At 28.0% G+C, this 18,244-nt stretch overlaps 2 protein-coding genes across 3 annotated transcripts in view; one reads left to right on the forward strand and one right to left on the reverse strand.

The window, feature by feature from the left end:
- Positions 1-13,236, reverse strand: part of PlexA (plexin A) — a 57,706-nt gene extending 44,470 nt beyond the window's left edge. The window contains exons 1-2 of one of the 2 annotated variants that reach the window (XM_075819997.1): positions 12,389-13,236; positions 6,939-7,003 (exon numbers count right to left, since the gene is read on the reverse strand). The gene's annotated coding sequence lies outside the window, so the exon portion shown is untranslated. The remainder of the gene's footprint in view (positions 1-6,938; positions 7,004-12,388) is intronic. The other variant, XM_075819998.1, reaches the window with a different exon arrangement.
- Positions 13,237-13,584: 348 nt separating this feature from the next.
- On the forward strand, positions 13,585-15,454 carry LOC142645009 (uncharacterized). The gene has a single exon (XM_075820000.1). The coding sequence runs from the start codon at positions 14,257-14,259 to the stop codon at positions 15,439-15,441; it is 1,185 nt and encodes a 394-aa protein (XP_075676115.1). The 5' UTR covers positions 13,585-14,256; the 3' UTR covers positions 15,442-15,454.
- The last annotated feature ends 2,790 nt before the right edge of the window (positions 15,455-18,244 follow it).

Consider the following 18,244-nt stretch of genomic DNA (forward strand, 5'->3'; position numbering starts at 1 on the left):
GTTTCTGATATAGTGATGTTTCAAGGAGTGGAATCAATATGTCAAAATAACAACAACGACAACATATTGATGTTTTTTTTTATATATTATTTTGGAAAGATTTTCCTAAACAACAAACGAAAACTTTCAAAAAAAAATATAATCCAGGTGTGATGGGAAAAATACATCTGGGAAAGTTCCACAAACAAAAAAAAACGAAAGAAAGAAAAAAACAGAAAAGAAATGGACATGAAATCAAGAAAATCGTCATATGATGATGATGATGATGGAACGAGAGAGAAACAAAAAATTTAAAAGAAAAAAATAATAAATAAAATATATCGATACGCGAATATATCAAGCAAGCAAGCAATCAAATAAATAAAATATTGATTCAATTTTCCGCCTGAAAAACAAACAAACACAGAAAAATCAGTTTTAAAATAATAATAATAATAATAATAAAATTGGCTTTTTTTCAACATTCATTCCGGTTATTACTATGATTTTTTTTTGTTGTTTTCTTCATCGAATATCAATTTGTGATCGAAAACAAAACAAAAAAAATCATTTCAAAATATAGACTATATATACCACTTGGGAGATGGTTCCCATCTATCTATCTATCTATCTAATATCTAACCAATCTAGTGTGATACACGTCAAAAGCACACACACACACACACATTTCTTTATCGAAAATAATAATACAAAAAGGAAAATTGAAATTGATCAAACAAATGGACCAAATAACACACACATTTTGTGTGTGTGTGCGATAATATTGATTTCATCTTTGAAAATCATAATAAGAATAATAATAATGAAAAAAAGACGATGGGCAAATATTTTTCTTAAAAAAAACAATATTGCTGCAAGAAATTGTGTGAAAAACAAAACAATATTGCAAATATCATAAACCAGAAAGAAAAAGAATTGAATGAAATTATTTCATCATCATAATCAAAATGAATTGAATTAGAAAAAAAGAAAATCCTAATTATTTATTGAATAAAAAAATGTGTTGAATGATGACAAGACACGAAAATTTTCTTCTCCTTCTTCTTCTTTTGATATCATCATTAGTCAAATGAAAATATATCTGTATCTGTATTATTGTAATAATAATAATAATATCATCAATATTGTCATCACGATGATGATTTAGCTGTCATATAATAATTATTATTATAATTAGTAATCAACAATAACAACAGCAATAACCGACCTCCTTCAGAAAAAAAAAGTGTAAAAACAGCTAAATAACAACAAAGAAAGCCAGGAAAAATCATTAAAACATTTTCAAATTATGAATGCATGTGTGTGTGTGTGTATGTGACACATGACATGACATGATGATCATCATTTTGTAGTGAAAAAAAACAAATGAGCATTTTCTTGTTCTTTTTGAAACTATAACTGTAATAATCATCATTATAATGATGATGATAATGGCGCATTTATATAACGAATATAACAAGCGGCAACAACAACAACAACAACATAGAGAAAGATATACCGTTATTCGGATATGTATTCATTATATTCAAATTCAATGATATTTACGATGATGATGATGATGATGATAATGATAATGATGGCAACACGATAAAATATAGATCATCAAACATCATTAAAATTATTCAAAGAGAAAAAAAAATAGATAGAAAGAGATTATTGGTTAAGCTAGATGATGATAATCATCATCATCATCATCGGCTTTTACTGACTTTAATCTTCTTTTATGAAAAGTGGTGTGAATCAAATAATCGTTGCCCATTAGCCGAAAGAATTTGTTTTTTTTCTTCTGTCGGTTCAATTTGCTTTACAACAAACCAAATGTGTAGGATCAATGTGATTTAGAGAGAGAGAGAGAGAGAGAGAAAATTTTCACACTTACTTATTTTAAGAGCCGTAAGTAATCTTTGCTTTCAAATCATTCAATTTTGTAACATTTTTTTTTGTTGTTCATTCTAGTTTTGCCGAACACACACACACACCAAAATTATATGATTGATTTATTGATGATCGGATATTTGGAAACAAAATGAAAGAAAGAAAAAAAAATTTAAATCATCATCATTAGAAATTCATTAATAAATTCAGCAAATCGATCCATTAAATTATCCATTACTATTATTATACCGTTTCTACAACAAAGAAACTATTGATCGAAGAAAAAAATATCATTTACTAGAGAGAAAGAGAAAAAACAAAAACAGGTCAACAAACGGTATTCATTGCAATCAATCAATTTTCATGTAATTCTTATGATCAAAAAATTGAAACTAATAATGTCAAGAATCGATCGATTGAACGAACCAACGAACGATCGATCGATCGATCTAGAATTTCATTTTTTTTTCATCAAACAAAATAAGAAAATAATAAAAGAAATAAGAATATTCTTTTCAATCATTATTATTATCGAACATAAAGAACATAACAACAAAAAATAAAATATTTACATATGAATTCGAGAGAAGAAAAAAAAATTGAATTCGAAATGAAAATATGAATTTTTCGTTTTCTATTAGGTCGTTCTTGACACTTGATTATTATTAATGTATGTGTGTGTGTGTTTTATTGACACAGAGACACAAACTTTTAACACAGCATGAGCAAAAAAAAAAGATCTAAAAATCTTGAAACATGAAAATCCAAAGGCGTTCTTCATTTTTTTTCCTTCTCAATTCGAAATGATAAATATTCGTTTTTTTTGTTTTCAAAATGTTTAAATCTAACATGCCAGATTGGTGCGGTGCGCCCACAAATCTGGCATTCATTTATTTTTTTTTTTTGTTTCATTTAAACAAACATTATGTAATATGATTGCTAAACTATGAATGAAAAAAAATGTGTGAATGATAAGCAAAATTTGATTGATTGATTGATTGATATCAGTTTTCATTTACAGCTATGATGATGAATATCTTATAAATTTTACTACTGATATGAATGATGTTTGTCAGGCAACATTTCCGGTCCAAGTAACTATATCTTTATTGTTTCAATCACACAGAAATTCATCCAAAAAAACAAAAAAACAAACAAACAAACAAGATGGTCATTGATCAAATGTTATTATTATTTCAATATTTATATTTGATTATTGCCAAAAATCAATATGTTCAATGTTTTTGATATATAATCATTTATATTTATGTAGATTTATTAAGATTGATTATGCTTCTGATGATAATGATGATAAGATTAACCTTGTAAATTGATCACCATATGTCTATAACGAAGAAAAAAAAACAGATTGATTAAGATTAGATCAGACAACAACAACAACAACAACATCGATTAGCTGTGATTGAACAAGAAAATAATTTTCTTGTCAATAATTTTCAATCCATGGTCATCAGTTTTCATCAACAAATAAAACATTAACATTTGAAAACAAAAACAAAAAAACTTGTTTGTATTAACACGGTAATCGATCAAATACAATTTACATTCTGCTTTACGATTTATTAGTTTTTTTTTGTTGTTGTTCTTTACTAAACACAATTATTGTTTCACAAAGTAATGATTTCATCACCACCGAAAGAAAAAACATTGGATACTAATAATAATAATAATAAAATTCACAAATCACCCTCTATCACTAATTTTGGCTAGACATTTGAATAATTTTGTTTTATCATCAAACTAATCTTGATCATCATCAACTTAACATTTTTTTTAACATTATCAAAAATCCAGAACAAAGACAACCCAGAAAAAAAACTGGTATTTCGTTAATATCATCATCCTGATTTCGTTTGCTATCAGATAACTTAAAGACTGAGTGAGTGAGAGAGAGAAAAATAGAAAGAAAAGGTGTTAGCGATGATCATGATAAAAAAAATTTTTTTTTAATTTTAAATTCAACATTGGTTCTCAATTATGATATCTGATACCCAAAGCAATCATTATCATATTTTTGGTTTAAAAAAAACATGATATAATCTAGCAATTGATATACAGGATCTGTTTCAATTTTTGCAGATCATATTTATTGTTTCAAACAAAACAAACTGACAAATATAATTGAATAGTGACCAAAAAAATTCATAAACACTGAAAATTATCATCACTAACATAATTCATTCTAAGAATAGATTGATAATTTTTTTTACAAGCCGGTAATAAATTGAATGATTCTCTTGAGAATCTTCATTTATGTTTAACATTATTAATAGCTATATTTTCTCACTTTAAGGTAGGTGTCTTTTTCTACTAGATCATATAATAAGTATTATATATTTTTCAAAACAACAAATTACTAGTTTTTTTCATTAATGTCAGGAATTAAGAATGTAAAAACTACCCTTTCATATACAGTAGCTTTAAGAGTAGACTTTTTCATTTCATTCATTCATTTTTCACAATTATCCAATTGCTGCAATACAAATGTGAACGACCAAACTAAACTGAAGAAGAAGAAAAAAAAACGTTTTTCCATTTAGTAAATGATGATGATGATGGAAAAAAAGTTATAAGGAATGTTACCAAGAATGAAAAAAATAACAACAACATTAAACATCCAAACATACACACATACACACACATCAATTTATATAATAAAAACAAACGCCAACGCAATTGGTAAAGATGTGATGTGCATACAATTTTCTCTCTCACTCTCTATCTCTTGCTTGGTTCGACATTATCATTTCAGTAAATGTTTGGTTACCTCGATCATTCTTCTTCTTCTTCGTTTTTTTCCAATTCAATTCGATTGAAAAAAAAATATTTTTTTTTGCAACCATTTCCTATCATTCGAAATCATCACCAAATCAACAACAACAACAACAACAAGAAAAAATTAGAACATGCAATTTGGAAAAAAAGGAGATTTTTTCTTCAAATTTTTTTTTCTTCACCCAAAATTCATTTCTTTCACTGTTTCATACATCAGTCCATCCCATCATCATCATCATCATCATCATCATCATCAACGAATGTGTTTGATGATAATTGATAGCCATCAATCTTTGAAATGGTTTGACCTCAAACCAATGAAGAAGAAGAAGAAGAATAAAACGACTTTGTGAAAATCGACTATTGTATTCTTTTGCTCAATTCATTCATTCATTCAACCAATGATCTATTGTAAAATTATATAATCGATATAAAATGAAATTGCATCGATAAAATTCAATTTTGGAAGTAAAAAAATAAACTTTTTTTTTCTGACCAAATATACCGTGGCTATAATTTTTTTTTCTTCATCTGGATAACGAATTGAAAATTATAAACACAAATTTTTTTTTCCATAGAAAAATTTTTATCTGAAAATTTCCATAAATCGATACTTGAATTCCATTGGAAAAAAAATGTAGTGGTGTAATTCAACAACAACAACAAAAAAAGAAGTTGTTATTGATTAATCAACATCACACACTGAAGCTATAGGATTGAGATGAATTGATATAAAACCAAAATCCACATACATACATCTTCTTTTTTTCTCGTATGACTAATAACATCCATTTACCAGAAAAAAAACTACACAACATCATCATCATCATCAACAACGTAATCATCATCATTTTACATTTCATTTCAAAACTGAATAAATTTTCTTTTTTATTTTGTTCACAATTGATGAACAAAATAAAAACCTGATTTTCTTGCTTGTGTTCCAACCATCACCAAACACTGCTACCACCATACCACACTATAGAATAGATCACTAAAGACATCATTTTTTTTTTTTTTTTTTTTGTGAAAAAAAATCCTAATATAACACGCCAATAGATTTATCAAAATTCTAAACATTATTTTTCCCCAACATTCAGAATCGAAACAATTGAATTGATGAAAAAAAAACATCGATGATTAACTACCATCATCATCATTAATGTTGCACGCATGTTGTTTTTAATTCGGGATAACCAACTGAATAATTTAAAAAGAAAATTTTTATTTTTATTTTTAGCAACAACAGGCAAATAAAACAATAACATTTTTAAATCGTATCAATATCGATTTTTTTTTCTTTGGTCTGTTGTTGTCAAAATGATAGACAGATCTTTTTAGTGGCCAGACAAACCAAAATTCAAATCATTGAATTATTGGAGAAATGGAGAGAAAAAAAAAGGTAACCCAATAATTTTGATACATTTATTAAATTTAATAAGTAATAATGATTATTACAACTTTTTTATTCTATTCAAAATATAAATATCGTGATTGTCGGTCGGTATAAAAAAAAATTGTTAAATATATTTTTATATTATAAACAAACAAACAAGATAAGTAGATTATTATCATCATCATCATTATTATTATTACATAAAAGAAATATGATAAATGTCCAAAATAAAATAATGATATCTAATTGGAGTGAACAAGTTACAAAAAAAAATAATAATTTCAATGTAGTGGGCAACATAATAAACAAGGTCAATAATCGATAATTATCTCATTATATATTGAATAAGCCGATTGATTATTTTTTTTTCACCATGATGATGATGATGAAGATTAGCCCGAAAAAAGCTCCTATTCATTATTGTCGTGGTTGTTGTTTTGTTGACGATTCAATAGTGAACCAAAAAAAATAACATGACATAATCAATGTACAACAAAACAATACAGGCAAGAGATCAGTTTACACACACACACTACAAAATAATGATTGGATGGATATCGATCAATCGATTGAAAAAAAAAGAAACGATGATATTTATATCGACTGTATAACAACAACAACAACAACAAAACGATAAATAAGCGGGTATTTATAACTATCGATAATAATAATGAGCTAAAATTACCCGAAAATGAAAAAACTTTTCGATGTTTCCGATCCAACAACAATTCATTCACCAACAACAAAAAAAACTTTGTTATTTTCTTCTAATGGATATTTGTCTCACTTTCAACAACAACAACAACAACTTTGAAACAGTGAATTTAGACAAACAAACAAAACGAAAGAAAAAAAAATGTTCCCGAAATACCTTCACGATGATGATGATGATGATGGCAAACTGTAGAACATGATGATTACACAATCGGATAAAATCTAGGCAAAACAAAATAAAAAAAAACTCGTGGTTAACAAACAAATATTTAATACTATAGTCAATATATAAAATGATAAAAATAGAACAAAATCAAATCAAACTGAATTAACCAATGACAATTTGAGTGAAAGAAAAGAGAGAAAATAAAAATTTCACTTTCAAAAATGTCAATAATAATCACACGTTTCATGCAGATACGTTTGATAATTTAAAAACAAACGGGTTAATCGATTCGTATCAATCAATCAAAATCAGGATTTTTGTTCCTGATCAAAACTGAACACACACACACACAAACACTAAAACCATTCAATAAGCAAAATGGCAATAAAATTTTCAAAATCAAAAACAATGAAAAGGAAATCCGTATCCGTGATATGATATGATATGATGTATGGAACCATATATCGACATCGATCATATAACCACAATTTATATGGTAAATTTGTTGTTGTTTCAACAAAAAAAAAAAAACGAAAAAATTAAGTTCCAAATATCTTTTGGGAAAATAAATTCTTTCGATTGAAATGATGATGATGATAGTTGTGCAATTTACAAATTAATAAATCACAAAAAAATAAGACTTTTGACTGATGATACATTACTTTTTAATAAAAATGATGATGATAGCCCCTAAATTGCATCCATTTACGTATGACGTAATTTGTTGTTGTTGTTGTTCGAAAAAAACAACAACAACAACAACAATTCAATTCCATTATCAACCAGCGTGAAAAAGAGACATGGAAAAAAAACTAATTTCAGCTTTCTGAATTCGTGAAATAGAAAACAAAAATGAAAAGCCATGTTTTTTTTCTTCATAAACACAACGAATCACGATTCGCACATCGACGAACACACGTATTTTTTTTTTAGTTTTTAGGTTTGTTTCCTATGAATGAAAATCCTCGGGATTCTATGAAAACAAATTTCGAAACGAAAACAAAAAAAAAACAAAACAAAATATAATTCCCGAAACACAAAAATAATGAAAATGGGACACTCAAATACACACCAACGACGAAGAATTATATTAAGCCAAAAAGAAGCCAACAAAAAAAAAAACGAAATAAAAATTGTTTACCACATCATACATCACACCGAGAACCAAAGAAAGCCTAGCCACCGTAAACAAGAAACGAAGAAAAAAAAACAGAAAATATTTATTCTTGGTTCGTTGACTTTGAATTTCATTTTTTTTTTGTTTTTCGTTCGTTGGTTTACTGCTGTTTGTTGGATGATGTTCCAGAATTAAATCATCATTCGTATTATTATTATTATATGGGTTCAGTGGACATATTTTTGTTTTGTTTTTTTTTGTTTCACATCATAACTATATGTCATTGATACATAATAATTGTTACTGAATGCTGTCATAAACACCAGCAGCAGATAATTTTCATTTAAGAAACGCCTTATGTCTTACCATAAACATAAATGAATGAAAATATGATTAGAAAAACAACAACAACAACAACAACAAAAATAATAATGAAAAAAAATCTATGGTTTCTATCATCATAATATTCATTATTTTCTCATTTGATTCAATAATAATAATATTATTTTAGCCTGAATCTTGATTTTTGTTCCATATTATAAGAACCATATGTGAAAAGGATATGATTCTCGAAAAGATTCGATTAAATTGATGTCAAGAGAAAAATATTTTACCAAATTTTTTTTTTTTGGTTGACTATGTATTTAATGTATCCATTGGGAGTTTATTTATTTGTAACCAAAAGAAACAAATCTTTGAATCAAAAAAAAAAAAACAAACAATAGCCTCGAGTGATCCAAAACAATGATGATGATAATGATGATGACAATGAAGAAATAAGACAAGTAAATTCTAAAATAGAATGGAAAATTAAATTGACAACAACATTTTTTTCAAAAAAATAGATAGGTCGCCGGAAGCTTCAAGAATATATAACATTTTTTTTGTTTTGATTGATTCGATTTTCTAAAGCGAACAAAACAAATCCAAATTTTGATCATCGTTTAAAAGTTTACTTTGGTATATCCAATAAAACAAAAAACTGATATACAAACAAATTATTACTGTTGTTGACCTGTGTTTGTCTCTCTCTTACATTCACTATGTGACTTTTTTGTTTTGTTTTGTTTTAAAACAACAAAACAAAAAAACATCTTAATAATAATCATCAATGAGGATAAAGGTTATCATTCACCACCATCATGTTTATATTATTATGCTCCAAATATACTCTAATTGTATTTGTGCAAATATAAAACTTGATTGTCTGCTACACAAACAAACAAACAAACAAGCAACGAAAAATACTCAAAAATGAAATGAGAATTGAGTGATGAAAAAAAACCAAACGAAAAAAATTGTTCTTATTCCATCCATATGGATATACTTGAAACACACACACACACAGTGGTCGCGGTCAGTTTTTTCTTCAAAAAAGAAAAAGAAATCGAAGTCAATCTCTGTGTTTGTGTTTCACCACCATCACACATCAAATCACTTTTTTTTGATTCAAGAAAATTATGCTCAACGTAAAAAAAAACAAAAACAAAACAACACAAGCCATTATTATATCAGGACAAAGACAAATACCAAGTTTGATATAGTTTACAAACACACAACATGAAAGTTACAGAAAATATTATGCATGGATGTGGATCACTATCATCATCATCATCATCATCATAATCATATGGCCATAAATGGTTCAATGTGAACAACAACAGCATTATTTTATGGCCCATAATGTGTGTGTGTGTGTGTGTTCCAATTTTGATCCAACAAAACAAATGGATGTCAATAGTTTTTTTTTGTTTTGTATTTTCTCTTCGCTGCGGATAATCATAATAAAAACCACTCAAAATATGTTTTTTTTTGTTTTGCATTTTTGAATATGAAAAAAAACGGAAATGTTAAATCTTAACATTTGTTAAACAGTAATTGTAAAGGGGAAAAAACAACGGATCAAAAATCAAATCAATTGATGATCAGATTGATTGATCGATCAATAAGTATTTTTATCGACAAAACAAAACAAAACAAAAAACGAGAGAGATAATCAATCACAATAGTTGTTATTGACAACATTCTCCCATTATCATCATCATGACAAGTTCAATACACTTTGAACATAGAGTTCAAATAAAATAACCCTTTCGATTTGGAAAAAAACATACACTAATTTTGTTTGAATGTAGAGAAAAATTTGACAAAATTGTAATAAAAAAAAAAAAATTACCAAGAATTTTCATCCATATTTCGTCTCTTCTGGCGTCATGATATAATGATGATAAACATTACGTTTGAGGCGTAATATCAACAACAACAACAAAAAATTCAATAAAAACCTGATCAAAGTACAACACAAGAAGCTTGCGCATCAATTATCAACAAAAGCATCTACAAATACAAGTTGTGTGGCCCAATGATATTGATGTAATCGGATAGCTAATTCAATCAATCAATCAATCAATCACCATCATATAGACAATTTTTTTTTCGAAGTCGATAACCAACAAAAAAATTAATTCCAAATGAAATTTCCGGAAAAAATTTCATAAATTTTTTATTTCATATTTGAAGGACATGTGTGTCACACACCATAATCGTTTGTATTTCATTCATGCAAATCAAAATTTCACATTCACAACAAAATTTGATTAAAATATTGTCAAAGATTCGACAATCATCATAATCATTGAAAACGTGTTTTTTAGGTCTAAGGAAAACACAAAATCTTATCCCATTTTTTTTTCGTCAATCATCGACAACAACAACAACAAAAAGATATGTCAAGCATCATCAAAGAAAGGGAGAGAAAGAAAAAAAAGGGAAGAGAAGGAAATAATTTTTCAAAACATCGATCATCGATTATCGAATGTAGAAGAAGAAGAAGAAAAAAATCTGATACTGTTTGAAGATGATTTCTTTTTCCATTCATCCATTGTACATCATCAACATTTTTCTTTTTTGATTGACAGTTTCAATATTACATTTATATAAAAATTTGAATATATGAAAAAAATAATAACGTTTCTGGATAAATAAAATGGATGATGATTCGGTCATCATAAAAATGACATTTTGAAATACTGATATATAACTTTGAAAAATAACCGAGTTTTTTTTCAGGACAAATTTCTTTCATTTACACAATGATTATGGATGATGATGATGATAATGATGACAAGGTCAAAGTATGTTTTGTGATTATTTTTTTCAATTTTCAAGTCATTAAGTTTAAAAATTTTAAAAATGAAAAAAAATTCAGTAGCTTATTTCGGCCACCAAACAAATGATTGATTGATTAAATTGAATAAAATGAATGATGATCATCATCATTGTGTTTAGATTAAATCCCAATTCATTTTTATAGATAAATTTCATATTTCTGTTGTTGTTAATGGAAATGGATTGAACTTTAAAAAAACCAATGAAATGAAACGAAAAAGAAAGTAGCTTTTTCGTCAGGTTTCGATCATCCTGGATCGACCTGGAAACAAAAAAACAACTACAATGTTTGTTTGTTTGTTTTTTGTTTACATAAATTGTTTAAAATTTCATTCACATCACCATCACATTGAATTATGATGATCAAGCTGTTTTGCGAAAAAAAAAGTAAAAGAAAAAATCATTGATGATGATGATAATGATGAATTAAACAAATTGCATCATCAGTTTTTTTTTGTTGTTGTTGTAGTTGCTATTGAAAAAAAAGGTAAAGAATTTCATGGAAATTTTTTTTTCTTCTATCATAGATTTGTTCTACCTGTTTTTTTTTGGATAGCGATTGAAAAACGAACGATAAAATTTTTGTTTGTTTTGTTTCTCATTTAGGAAAAAAAAAGAAAGAAAAAGTCATCATTAGCATCTATTCTATTCATCATACAATCATCATTATCATCATAAAAATCTCAAAATCTAATCAAATCTAACCAATCTCTGTCTCTTGAAGACAAACAAAACAAAACAAAACAAAACAAAACACAATCAAAAATAAATAAATAAATAAAAGACAACAATTTTCACTCGAAGAAATTCGATCAAAAAACAAAAAAAAAATGATGTCAATCAAACGGAAATGAAACAAACAACAACAACAACCACATCCATATGATTAGATATTCCTGATGATGATTGTAATCATTGAAAAACGGTCATGATAAAATAACAAAAAAAAACAAGAGGAAATTATTCAAAACAAAACAATGTATGTTTTTTTGATTTACATCAAAACATTTAGAGATTTTTTTTTGTTTTGTTTTTGTTGTTTTGAAAAAATCAAAACAAGCAATATCTTTTTTTGATTGAAATCAATCCTTTTTTTTGATGGTCGTGGTGGATTGATCGACAACAACACAATTATCATTCAATTCACAAAACTTACCTTAATTTTGGACGAAATTAATTTAAATAAAATCGATGATAAATTTGAAGATAATGATTGATAGAAAAAAAATCACAACACAAACACAGAATATAAAACACTAAACACTGAAAAATTGATTGATTTTGGCACTGAATAAAACACACACAAAAACACCGAACAAAACAAAAAAAAAATCGTTGGCCTAGGCCACCACCGCCAACAACACCAATAACCAAAACGTCTTATTGTTTTAGTTAGTTTTTCTCAGGTTGCTATGGACAGGAGATATTTATTCTGATCATGATGATGACAAAAATTTGCAACAAAAAAAAAGATTAAATCAAGTGACATCCGAACACAAGAATGAAACACACACATAAATCAAACACAATTAAGTAATTGATTCATTCTTCATTCATTCATTGGGATTTTTTTGTTATTGTTGTTATTCTTAAAATTCCAAATTCAACATTTAACACACCCATTTGATTTGATGACAAGCAACTTCTCAAAGAATCCCCAAAAAAAAAAAAAAAATAATATGATGGCGTGGACGAAATATTATAAAGGAAAAATAACTGGAAAAAAAAGTTTAGAATTTTTTCTTTTTCAGTCGGAAATTCGTCGTCTTAGTTGCCGTCGTCGTGTGTGTGTGTTTGTGATGATCATCATGATATTCGACGCCGCCATCAAGTGTGTTGGTTAGTCATAAATCGAGTTGAGTTGAGACGCCGTTTTATTATTATTATTATCATTGCAATGTAACAAAAAATGAGTCAAACTTGGTTTGGTTTCGCCTTCAATCTTATGTTATGTGGTGTTTCAGAAATATTTCCATAGTAGTGGTTGATGATAATGATTTCAGTTTTGGATTGTTTTTTTACGGGGGACAACCTTTTTTTGTCTGTTTCCCCTTATATAAATTCATGCTCAGTTAAAATCCTCAGTTAGAATCTATAGCCAATATGAAGCAATATAGCGAGATTGTGGCTAAATCACGCTCGAAACATAGTAGCATGTTTGTCTGTTACCATAGGTAAGTTTATTATTATTGATGATGAAGCTTGAAGATTATTTAGCGAATAAGCAGCAAAGTAGCACGCATGCCATACGCAAATGAACAAAGAAAATTTTTTTTAGCCATACTTTGTATGTATGATAGTTATTTGTTTGCAAGCCATCTCAGCTAAGATGAATGATAATTTTACACGCAAAAATTCTATCAACTGGCATACCATGGCAAAATATAAAAGAAAAGAAAGAGAGAATCATCGACATCGATGGTCAATCAAATGTAGTGATGGTAGAATAGTAGTAGCATAAATGATTGGCGGTATTATGGATAATATCAGTATGGATGAATGAAAAATTTTTTTTTAAAAAATGGGAAATGAGCGCGAAGAAAAGGCGCGGTTCCATGATGGTGGTGTGATTGCCCGATGATTGTAATAGCGGTATAATGTATCGAAGAAGGTCATTCCTCAAAACATAAAATGATCAAACACCAACGATCCAATTGTAACCAACTGCTACTACAAAGTTAACATCAAAGTTCGTCGTACGATGAACGTAAAAAAAAAGATACGCATGCTTACGTCAATTTTAAATTTTTTTTTGTTCTCATTCTTACTGCACCCTCTCTGTCGAAATAGCCGCTGTGTTAAGCACATGTACGCTTTTTTCATTTTACCTGTTTTTTCTCCCTTTTTTTGATTAAACTTTTTTCAAATTGTTTTCTTGTGTCGAATTTTCTTTTCTGGAATATAAACCCAGTCGGTTTATCTTTATTCATCCATCGTACTTCATCAATATTCAAATTTTCGATTAATTTGGAATCTTTTTGTCCAGCTGCTTTTTGCAACTGTCGACAGACTAGTGCTGCCGCTATGTCTAAAAGTAGCAAAACCGCTAAAAATTTTGACAATTCAAGTCAAAGTTCTGATTCAAATAAAAATAATAAAAATTTGAATTTGGCTGATATGGAACTAGAAGAACTTTTATCTAATCCTTCGAAAATCAATAATTTCGATGTCTCTAAATGCTGCGATGTTTTAGATCTATTCAAAAATTTAAGTGACAAACGAACAATCAACAAATTTGTTGACATCATCGATGGAGTATCTAAAAACATTCGTAAAATCGCTGCCAAAGTAGAAAGTATGGAAAATATGCATAATATTTTGAAGGAAATCAAAGAAGGCATCAATAATAATTGTAGCAATAACAATAATCATCATCATCATCAACATATCCCTTCTTTCTCTCAAATTGTTCAAAGAGAATCAAGTAATCATCCTCAATTTCCACAAAAATCTGAAGAAAAAACTATTATTGTCAAATCAAACAACAACGTTGCACCACAAATAATTGAAAGCAAAATTAAAAGCTTAATTAAACAATCCAACAAAAAAACTAAAATTAATAAAATTTTCAGCAAACGTAATTGTGTAGTAATCAAAACCGTAAATAACGAATCAACTTATGAAGATTTGATAAATCAAATTAATTCAAACAACGAAACAAAAAATGATTGTACAGCATATTGTCCAAAAATGAGAGATCCCACTATCATGCTCAAAAACGTATCCACTGATACAGATTTACTAAATCTAAATCAACAAATTGTAGACTGTAATGAAGAGCTTGCCGCCTTCAAAGACGAAATTAAATTTCTTTTCAAAATGAAATATGGAGACCATACCGCGAAACATATGAATATAGTCCTGCGAGTAAGCCCAAATGTCCATCATATCATAACAAACACACTAAATAACCGAATCTATCTTGACTACCAATGTTGTTATGCTCAAACAAAACTTTTCGTTCGCCAATGTCAAAAATGCTTCCAATTTGGCCATAAAACAACTGATTGTCACAATCATGTGATTTGCAAAGGATGTGGCTTAGAAAAACAAAATAATCACACATGTTCAAGTATCTTATGTTGTTCGAATTGTAAAACGTCGACCAAATTTAATAACAATACAGCCCATTCACCAAATAATGAACATTGCCCAATATATAAAGCTCAAATGGAAAGACTATACGAACAAACAAATTTTCATCCATAAAATATAAAATTAGTGTACTTAAAACACCTTTTCCTAAAATTCACTGCCGAAAACATTATTGTATTTCAACAACAAAACCTCAGGAAAAGTATCATTGCTACCAAAGAATTACTTAATCAACTAAACTACACTAAACCAAATATTGTCTTAATTCAGGAGCCATATACCTCCAACACGACCGATGTATTGGGATTTCCATTGAACTCTACATTATATTACAAACAACAAACCATCCCTAAATCTGCAATTCTTGTCACTAATAATAGCTACTACAGTAAATTACTTGAAAATTTTTCTAATAGCAATATCACCACTATCCAAATTCAACTACATGATACCTCTTTGATCGTATCAAATGTTTATATTGAACCGAATGCTTTGTCCCTTGTTCATATTCATTTATTATCAAATATTCTAAAAACATTCAAAAACTGTCCAATAATTTTAGCTGGTGATTTCAACGCTAGACATTCGATCTGGTATGATACTGTAAATAATCAACAAGGAAATAGATTTTCAGAATTTATTGATAATTTTGAACTCATCGTACATAATAATAGACATCCAACTTGTATAAGGCCCAACGGAAATAGCATCATTGATCTCACCCTCTCCAATAATAAAGCCACAACTAGCATTATAGAATGGAATGCTATTCCTCAATCAAATACAATTTTCGATCATGTGTCCATTCTTTTCTCTTTCACCACACAACAACGAATTCCATTCAAGAATATTTATTCTACTCGCATATTCGATGAAAACAAAGCCGATTGGCAAAAATTTAAAAATCATTTCAGTCAAAACATCATGAATCATCTTAATTCTCAAATTATCAATATACAATCTGCTCAAGAAATAGACAATATAGTTATTGATTTGACAAACAAAATTCAAGATGCCGCGTATAATTCTATTCCCACAAAAAAGTATAATGTTGCTCGTAAGAACAAAACACCATGGTGGGATACTGATCTGAATCTTATGCAAATTACAGTCAAAAATCTTCGTAATTTATATGCGCACGAAAAGAATGTCATTATGAAACAAATACGATTTACCGAATATAAAAAATATAGAAATAAATATGTTAAATCTATATACAATAAAAAACAGCAAAGTTGGAAAGATTTTCTAGAGGAAGCCACTTCTAATGATACGTGGGGAAACACCTATAAGCTTATTAAATCAAAAATTTGTCAAAAATCATTCTCACTACCTATTTTAGATAATAATCCTTCGCATTCCCATGAACGTATCATCAACAATATCCTCACCACACTTTTTCCAGATGATACATCCAATCAACAATATACACCACCTACATCGACCAACATATTAGAAGATCATCAAGTCATCATCACACAAGAATTAGTCAAAACATTCATCGATAATAGCAACAATAAAAAATCACCTGGAGCTGATTTTATCACCAACAAAATGCTAAAGCAAATCAACGATATCATATCACCGACATTATCTCTTCTTTTCTCCAAATGTATGATACTTGGATATTATCCTTCTTGTTGGAAAAAAGCATCTTTAGTGATATTTCCTAAACCAAACAAGGTCGATTACAATTCACCAAAAAATTACCGTCCAATCAGCTTACTATCAAATATTGGTAAGATATTTGAAAAAATAATTTCAAATTTCATTCAAAATCATATATACACACACAATCTACAAAATATCAACCAACACGGTTTCACTAAACACAAATCAACAATAACAGCTTTATCAGACATTACACAAAATATTTTACATCACAAAAAACATAATTTAGTTTCATTATTGTCAATTGATTACACCGGTGCCTTTGATAATGCAAATTGGCATATAATTTGTAAAAATATGAATAACATGAATCTACCTACTCATTATATCAAAATTATACAAAGTTTTTTATCAGATCGTAATGTTACATTCAAATACAACACAATCACAAAAACAAAATCTCTGTCTAAAGGATGTCCTCAAGGCAGTCCCCTTTCCCCCTTCCTCTGGAATATTTTAATTAACACATTGTTAAATTCTTTTGACATACAAAATACACATATTTTTGCATATGCCGATGATATTACAATTGTATGCACAGGTACAGACATTGAACATCTACACCAAACACTACAATCTTCACTCACATACATACACAATTGGTCAATACAAAATCACTTACAGATAAACACGCAAAAGACCAATATTATTCACTTTCATAACAAAAAATTACACACACCTGTTACATTAAATAACACTAATATCGAAATTGTAGAAAAAATTAAAATTCTCGGTTTAACATTTAAGAATCACAAACATAAAAACAAAATTAATTTCAACGCTCACATCGAAAACATCACAAACAAAGTAATCAAAATTAAGAACACATTGTTCAACTTTTGTAAAAATACATACGGAATTAACACAACCAAACGACAAAATATTTATAAAGGATTGATTAGGCCTACTTTAACATATGGGTCAGAAATTTGGATTGAACACATCACAAAAAAACAAATAAATAAACTCGAATCAACACAACATCAAATACTTAGAAACACAATCATGGCTTACAAAACTACATCAAAAGCTTGTACAACAACACTTACAAAAATTGAACCAATTTACATCAACATCAAAATTAAACAAATAAAATTCAAACACAAACACAATATACCTTTAGATTTTCCACTGGACACAACAATTACAGAATACATCCAAAATTTAAAACATGATTCACTTTTATCAGCACACACGCAAACAAATGATACATTCAAAAAATTTTTCCCTTCAATCCCTATCCCTA

The sequence above is a fragment of the Dermatophagoides pteronyssinus genome, unplaced genomic scaffold, assembly GCF_027571235.1.
Source record: "Dermatophagoides pteronyssinus isolate colony J.1.1.1.1 unplaced genomic scaffold, Derpt_VIB-CSIC_2022.12 sq0005, whole genome shotgun sequence".
Lineage (NCBI taxonomy): Eukaryota > Metazoa > Arthropoda > Arachnida > Sarcoptiformes > Pyroglyphidae > Dermatophagoides > Dermatophagoides pteronyssinus.

Bases quoted from the DNA above. Each gene is read 5' to 3' on its own strand.
- LOC142645009 (XM_075820000.1), top strand. From the start codon at position 14,257: ATGTCTAAAAGTAGCAAAACCGCTAAAAATTTTGACAATTCAAGTCAA.